This window comes from Emys orbicularis, chromosome 1 (assembly GCF_028017835.1).
Source record: "Emys orbicularis isolate rEmyOrb1 chromosome 1, rEmyOrb1.hap1, whole genome shotgun sequence".
In the NCBI taxonomy this organism is placed as follows: Eukaryota; Metazoa; Chordata; order Testudines; family Emydidae; genus Emys; species Emys orbicularis.
In genome coordinates this window covers 277,780,695-277,789,053 of record NC_088683.1, presented here as the reverse complement: position 1 = coordinate 277,789,053, position 8,359 = coordinate 277,780,695, and the positions used below count along the sequence as shown (strand labels likewise).

At 51.1% G+C, this 8,359-nt stretch overlaps 1 protein-coding gene across 1 annotated transcript; it reads left to right on the top strand.

The window, feature by feature from the left end:
* Positions 1-2,621: 2,621 nt before the first annotated feature.
* Positions 2,622-7,887, top strand: SLITRK5 (SLIT and NTRK like family member 5). The gene is made up of 2 exons (XM_065420508.1): positions 2,622-2,814; positions 5,048-7,887. The coding sequence occupies exons 1-2, from the start codon at positions 2,622-2,624 to the stop codon at positions 7,885-7,887; spliced, it is 3,033 nt and encodes a 1,010-aa protein (XP_065276580.1).
* Positions 7,888-8,359: the final 472 nt, after the last annotated feature.

Sequence of the window (8,359 nt, the reverse complement as noted above, 5' to 3'; positions counted from 1 at the left end):
GAGGTTACTCAAAACATTTTCCTCTCATATAGAAAAAAATGTATGTGTGTTTATGAGAGAGATACACATACAATGCATGATAATATGGTGCAGTATAAAAAATGTACCAGCATGACTTTGGGATCACAACATTCCTCAGAAATGGTGAAGTCACAAGAAAGTTATGTAGGCCATTCCAAATTAGTGTCTATAAAATATGTATACCTCACCATGCAATTATGTACTCTCTAAATACTACATGCAATGTTGGGAATATTTTAGAGGATTTATTTTTTTTTATCCCTCCATCTATGAAACCATCTAATCGAAAGCCAAACAAAGTAATTCAAAGACTTCCTTTGACTTCAATAGGTGTTGGATTAGATCATATGTCTCACTGTACAAGGCACATAGGGAGTTATAAACACTTGTCTATATTGTCTATACCTAGAAATGTCATGATTGTAATCTTTGATCCCATTTGGCACTAAAAACAAGTACTTGGTCCCACTGAGAAGCTGAGATTCTTTCCAAAACTATATTTCTTCTGTTTCTAGCCCTACAAGGTCACAGGAAATGTTAGATTTCAATACCTAATGGAACAAACCGGTTTATGTAGAGAAAGCTAACCAGAGTCCAGGACCAGATCTTGTTCATTCTCGGCTTTAGGCAATACAATTTGCTGGTAAAAATTCCACATCTGGAAAGAAGAGGATACATCTGTGGGCTAGGTTGATGTTTAAAAGGTGTTTCTTTGAAACTTTTCAAGGGGTTAGAATGTTAAAATAAATTCCAAGGGATGATATACCGCCAGTGGGCAGAGAGCAAGTGGGACAGTCAAAGGTGCATGATAAATGTATTGATCATTAGTCTTGACTTCTCAGTTAAGGTAGCATTTAGTTTTTCACTTAAAGCTGGAATTTCATCTGAATTTAGTTTTTCACTGAAAGAGGGAATTCAGTCTCATGGGGGTGTCCAATGTATATTATGAGTATAACTGTACATTATATACATGTTTTATGTACTATACACTGGTTGTGCATATGTATAATTTAAATATATATGCAAATATATTTTCGCTTGTTTTGAGATCATTCAAAACTCCAATTGCCCTGCAAAATAAATACCTAGAGCTAAACTTAAACATGATCCACTATGATAGCTTGAAAGCAAAGTGAAGGAGCTTCTTTTTATTTATTTAAAACGAGATTGCACGTGAACTACAATTCTCCCAACTGGCAATAAAGGGGAAAGCAATCAGCAAAACGGTGTGTAGTTTGTCTCTTCAAATTACCAATCGTTGAATGGCTGGCATATTATTTCCTCCCCTCCCTCCTTCAGTTCTGGGGCTGGCTGCAAAGTCTTACGCTTGTGCTATGTTCGGGACATATTCTGCAAGGCTGATTCCCATGCCCAGAAATAATATCTAGAAGCTGCTTTGGCTCATTCCGCGGCATTCCAGGAGAAAGCCTATCTGCCGCCCTGCACTGCCATCTATTGGCCACGGGGCCTCACTGCTCTGCCTTCCCCCAGCTCCACCATGTCTGCCGCAGCTTTGCTAAACCGGCAGCTGCACAATGAGCAAGTGTCGGAGCCCCGGCCCCATGCCTCTTGCCATTGAAATGGCTTAGAGGGCAGAATCACCCGCACTCACACAGCGCCTCGTGCCCGAGACAGACAGGGCCCTTCTCTGCTGCAGGTCGGCGCGCGCGTGCCCCCACCTGCCTTTTGCTGGGGGCAGGAGGGCGAGGGGGGATCCTCCTGGTGCCTAGCAGCCCCGTCCACTGCCCCAACTCCCTCGCTGCCTTCTAAAGAAGCGGATGCAGCGGAGGCTGCCAGACACCACGCAGGAGAAGCAGCTGCAGCAGCCTGAGCTCGGTCCGCGGCGGAGGCTCTGCAGGAGGCAGCCGCGGGGGCCAGGCTCCCCGCTCTCCCCCGCTGCACACTACCATGTTCGGCGCGCACCGCCAGAAGAAGAAGGGGAAGATTAAACCCAGCCGCGCGGCGCCGCGCATCCTCCCCTGCCAGTCTGGGTCTCAGCCGGCGGGGGGACCGGCTGGCGGACAATGGTGTGAGGCGGGGGAGCAAATCAGGAGGCTGGGTCTCGGCTGGGCGGAGGGGGGGGCTGAGCTGGAAGCTGCTGCGGAGCGGGGAGAAAGTTGTGCCTCTCCGTGGGAAGGGGGAGCGCGGGGAGTGCGCGCCGGGGGCAGGCGCGGTGGCTTGTTGTATCGGCATGTGAGTCCCTGTGTGGCGCCCTGCGGAGCTGACTGCCCCGCAGCCTGGCAGCGAGAGGCGGAAAGGGAGCAGCCTCCTGGTCCCTCAGTTAACCCCCAGTGTACAGACATTCCCCCATCTTCCTCCTACCCTCCCTCTTTGTGCGCCCCTCACCCCCCTTCCTTTCCTCCCTGAGTCCCCCTCTCCCCTCCCCTGGCTCCGCTCTCTGGACCCTCCACTTGCCCGCCTCTCTCCTCCGTTCCCCGCCCCCCACTCTCCACCCCCCCTCACTCCCTCTCTCTTGTTCGCCCCTCCCTCCCGCCACCCCCCCCCCCCCCCCACCACCACCACCACTCTCTGGTCGCTGGGAGAGCGCTGAGAGCAGCTTCGGGAGCCAGCCCTTGGCACCGCCGCCGCCGCCGCGCTCGATGTGTGTGTGCCGCGGGGGCTCGGCGCAGCCTGGGCGGGGGGCGCCGTGTGCGTGCGTTCCTTCTCCAACCTTCCTGTCTGTGAGCCCCGCCGCCGCTCTCCTTCGCCCGGGCGGCTCGCACGCAGCGCACACCCCAAACAGGCATCTGTATGGGTTGCAACAATGCTTGGGCCCTGGAGATTTCAGGCTCAGTAAGTATCGGGGTTGACTCCCCCCCCCCTTCCTGTCTGTGTCTTTTTGTGGCTTCCCAATCGGCCCCCTCCTCCGCAACTCCTCCCCTTCCCCCTTTGGAACAGGATTTCTCCCGTCTCGGGGTGCTGCTCAGTTAGGTGGCGGTGTCCGGCGGCGGCTGCTGCTGCTGCTGTCGGCGGTACTGAAAACTGCCTAGAGCCGGCCGTGCAGTGCGGTGAGCTAGGGTTTGAACTCTTTGGGGGGAAAGCAATACACCCCCCGCAAACTGTGACCCTCCACCGAGATCTGGCAAGGAGCGGCGCACAGCCATCACAGACGGGCTTCTCAGGCAGGATCGCAGCCTTGTATAGCACAGATTCAACTTTATTTTCTTGATCTCCACGCCCGTCGTTTTCTTGAAGGAGGAAGGGGGGGAGGGGAAACTGTATTTATCTCCTTTACTAATCATAACTGAATTAAAGTTGCAAAACGCCCGGGAGTTTGATACTGTACTGCCCGGGCACGTTTCGCAATGGCTTCTTTCTTTTTTGGTTTGGTTTGGTTTGAAGATCAGGCGATTAATGGATGAATAGATCTGATCGGGCTGAGAAAGAATTTGCAAGGTAAATGCTATAACTAGAAAGATTGATGCAGCTTTGATGCAGTGAAGCCGTTTATCTTCAGTAATTTCGATCCGGTAGACGTTTGGTCGAAATTTTATATCTATATCTAGATATATATATCTATATTCGCCAAGACGTCCGATTCCCTGCTGCTTCCCTCCCTATGCTGCAAGTGCTAGATTTGAGCGTTGAACTCGCTGCCACAAGAGATGTCTTGCAGTAATGAGACTTATTTTTAGGGTGCGTTTCTCCAAGCGAGTGTTGCCGTGAGGAGTGACGCTCAGAGAAGGTTGACCGTAGAAAATGCAGTCTCAATGACTTATTAGTCTCCCCCCCACCCCCAGACACACACAGATGTACATATTCTGGCTCTTGATATTATTTTTAGACAAGTAGAAGTAGGAGAAAGCTGCAAGGAGACGGATTGCAAGAGAGAAAGAAAATCGGATTTGTTTCCTGCTAGATAAAATTCGGGTATTAAATCACTGACGTAGGTCAATGGTAGGATTTTTTTTCCCCGTTGGCTTTCAATCAGGTCGGGTGTCTTCGCCCCTAAAGGATGAAGAGCACTGACAGCCATCCTTGCTTATAATCAGTATCTCCAATGCTTGGCGTGTTGGCGATTATATATTTCCATGAGACCTAGCTAGATCTCTCCGCTTCTATTAGGCTAGTTTTACAAAAACATTGGGAATAAACAGTATGCCAGTTATGGCTGAGCCTGCGAAGATGATCTTCACGTTTTATATATTTTTTCACAAATTTTGGGTGAGTGGCTCAAACGTCCCCTTTAATTCCCTCTCGCGCTCGCTGTACGTGTGTTCATAAATATCAACGGAGTAAGGTTACTTATGTGAGTGGAGATGCAAAACATGAATACTATTACTAAAGAGAGCTAGTAAGTGCATTCAGTTACACGGTGGATGTAATTCATTGCAGTGCCGGAGAAGTCCATCACAAAAGTTATGTGTTTTTTTTTTTTAAATATGCATATATATACAGCCATTGACCGTTTTAGGAAAGAGGTGATTTGGGGGATCCAACAGGATTCTATGTGTTGAATTAATGTACATATCTCACCTTTTTTCTTTGGATTTCCGACAATGGCATTTCCAGCAATGGTTAAAAATAATCACGGTAGCACCTTGGGTCTGTAAAAGTGGGGAAAGACCTTAACAGTGCGCTGTTCGCTTAAGAGGTTCTGAAAGGAAGAAAGGGGGCTGAGATGGGAAACCTCATAAAATGGTGCTTTTTACTTTCAAATTAGAACCGTGAAACCGAACTGACAGCCATTTTATGTATATTTATGGTGCTGGTCATGAAAAAAAATCCGACGAAACACTGAAATGTAGCACATATGAATAGGAACAGAACGGTTTCCAGTGTGACCTTACCTTTTAAAAATACAGCAGACGTTTAACTCACTAGGAGTTGAACATTGTCCTTTCAAGCAGTTTCAGTGTTATCCAGCTTTTAAAACACTTGGAATTAGAAATGACAAAATTTTATTTTGAATAGCAACCTTCTCCACCCACCCCCACGCTAAAATAAATAAATGAAAACTTTGTGTCTGGTTTATATTTTAAATCTTTATGCTATTACGTTTTCTTTTCTCCTCTTGCCCTTACAGGAGTTAAAATGTACACTTGCTGCTCTACAGTAACTTTGGAACAGGACCCCAACAAAAAAATGCATATCTGGATGCTGCAGACGATAGCGGTTGCTTTAACATCGCTAGTCCTGTCGTGGGCAGAAAGCATCGAGTATTATGGGGAAATCTGCGATAAGGCGTGTCCTTGCGAGGAAAAGGACAGCATCTTAACGGTGAGCTGTGAAAACAGAGGGATCATCAGCCTTTTCGAGATCAGCCCACCAAGATTCCCTGTCTATCACCTCTTGTTATCTGGGAACCTTTTGAACAGACTCTACCCAAACCAGTTTGTTAATTACACTGGGGCTTCGATTTTGCATCTAGGGAGCAATGACATACAAGACATCGAAACTGGGGCCTTTCATGGTCTGCGGGGCTTAAGGAGGCTGCACCTGAACAATAACAAGCTGGAACTATTAAGGGATGACACTTTCCTTGGTCTGGAGAGTTTGGAGTATCTTCAAGTCGATTATAATTACATCAGCACTATTGAACCCAATGCTTTCAGCAAACTGCATTTGCTGCAGGTGCTGATCCTCAATGATAACCTCCTCTCCAGTTTGCCCAACAACCTTTTCCGTTTTGTGCCCTTAACTCACCTGGACTTGAGGGGTAACCGGCTGAAGCTGCTGCCCTACCTGGGCCTTTTGCAGCACATGGATAAAGTGGTGGAGCTGCAGCTGGAGGAGAACCCATGGAATTGCTCTTGCGAGTTGATCGCTCTGAAGGATTGGCTAGATAGTATCTCCTACTCGGCTCTGGTGGGGGACGTGGTTTGTGAAACCCCTTTCCGCTTGCACGGCCGAGACTTGGATGAAGTCTCCAAGCAGGAGCTTTGCCCTAGGAGACTAATTTCGGATTACGAAATGCGACCGCAGACACCTTTGAGCACCACAGGGTATTTCCACACTACCCCGGCCTCGGTCAACTCCGTGGCCACTTCTTCCTCGGCTGTTTACAAATCCCCCTTGAAGCCCCCTAAAGGGACCCGTCAACCAAACAAGACCAGGGTGCGTCCCACCTCCCGCCTGCCCTCCAAAGACCTGGGATACAGCAATTACGGCCCCAGCATCGCCTACCAGACCAAATCCCCGGTGCCTTTGGAGTGTCCCACCGCCTGCACTTGCAACCTGCAGATCTCCGACCTGGGCCTCAATGTCAATTGCCAGGAGAGGAAGATCGAAAGTATCTCCGAGCTGCAGCCCAAACCCTACAACCCCAAGAAGATGTATCTGACCGAGAACTACATTGCCCTGGTGCGCAGGGCGGATTTCCTGGACGCCACCGGGCTGGATTTGTTGCACCTGGGCAACAACCGGATCTCGGTCATTCAGGACCGGGCCTTTGGGGATCTAACTAATTTGAGAAGACTCTACCTGAACGGGAACCGGATCGAGCGGCTGAGCCCGGAGCTGTTCTACGGGCTGCAAAGCCTGCAGTACCTCTTCCTGCAGTACAACATCATCCGGGACATCGAGGCGGGCACCTTTGAGTCAGTCCCCAACCTCCAGCTCTTGTTTTTGAACAATAACCTGCTGAGATCTTTGCCCGCCAGCATTTTTTCCGGCCTGACTCTCTACAGGCTGAGCCTGAGGAGCAACCACTTCTCCTACCTGCCTGTGAGCGGGGTGCTGGACCAGCTGAAATCCCTGCTGCAGATCGACCTGCACGAGAACCCCTGGGATTGCACCTGCGACGTGGTGGGCATGAAGCTGTGGCTGGAGCAGCTCAACACCGGGGTGCTGGTGGACCAGGTCATCTGCGAGTCCCCCAAGAAGTTCGCCCAGAGCGACATGCGGACCATCAGGTCGGAGCTGCTGTGCCCGGACTACTCCGACATCATCGTCTCCACCCCTACCCCTTCCTCCATCCAGCTGCCGGGCGGGACCACCCTTTTCTCCTCTACCGTGCGGCTCAACAGCACGGGCGCGGCGGGGGGCGCGGCGCCCTCGGGCGGCGGGGGCGGATCCCCCTCGTCGTCGGTGCCGCTGTCGGTGCTGATCCTGAGCCTGCTGCTGGTGTTCATCATGTCGGTGTTCGTGGCGGCGGGGCTCTTCGTGCTGGTAATGAAGCGCCGGAAGAAGGGCCAGGGCGACCCGGCCAGCGCCAACAACTCCGACGTGAGCTCCTTCAACATGCAGTACAGCGTCTACGGCAGCGGCCACCACCACCACCCGGCGCCGCAGCAGCCCCGCCACCCGCGCGGCGGCGGCCCGGCCCTGCCCAAGGTGAAGACCCCCGCCGGCCACGTGTACGAGTATATCCCGCACCCGCTGGGCCACATGTGCAAGAACCCCATCTACCGCTCCCGGGAGGGCAACGCGGGCGAGGATTACAAAGACCTGCACGAGCTCAAGGTCACCTACAGCAACCACCACTTGCAGCAAGGGCCGCCGCCCCCGCCGCCCCCGGGGGAGGAGGAGCCCCTGCGGAGCCCCACTTACAGCGTCAGCACCATCGAGCCCCGGGAGGAGCTGCTCTCCCCGGTGCAAGACGCCGATCGCTTTTACAGGGGCATTTTGGAGCCCGATAAACACTCCTCCTCCTCGCTGGGCACCCCCGGCAATAATCTCCCCGATTACCCCAAATTCCCCGCCGCCTACACCTACACCCCCAACTATGACCTTATGCGGCCACATCAGTACTTGCACCCCGGGGCGGGGGACAGCAGGCTCCGGGAGACGGTGCTCTACAGCCCCCCGAGTACTGTCTATGTAGAGCCCAACAGGAACGAGTATCTGGAGTTAAAAGCAAAACTAAACGCAGAGCCGGACTACCTCGAAGTGCTGGAAAAACAGACCACATTCAGCCAGTTCTGAGAAATCCCTCCCTCCCCCCAACAACCATAGCGACTCCTCCTCCTCCTCTAGAGTATTTGTATTTAACAACCACACACAAAACAAAGAAACACAAATGCTGAACCCCCTCCCTCCCCCCTTTAACTCATTTTGTTGTAGGGTGAAGTGCCTTGGCACAGGATTTTCAGCTTCGGGGAATGATACTGAAAGGGTGTGCTGTTTCATTTTTATTTTTACAAGTAGGAAACAATCTATTGTGTAAACTGGGCACAACACTTGCTCTTGTGTGTTTGTGTGTCTGTGTGTTGGGGAGGGGGGAAAGAGGGTTTACTTAGGATGGATTGTGCAGGTTATAAGTACAAAAGTCATAGTCACTTTCATTTTGTTGGACAGGCGTTGCTAAATTTTATTTTCTCTTTGGTTGAAGAGTGCAGCGCACGTTTCCCCCTTTTAGCTCTGGGTGAGTCTAAATGGCTTTTAAGGAAAGATTTGC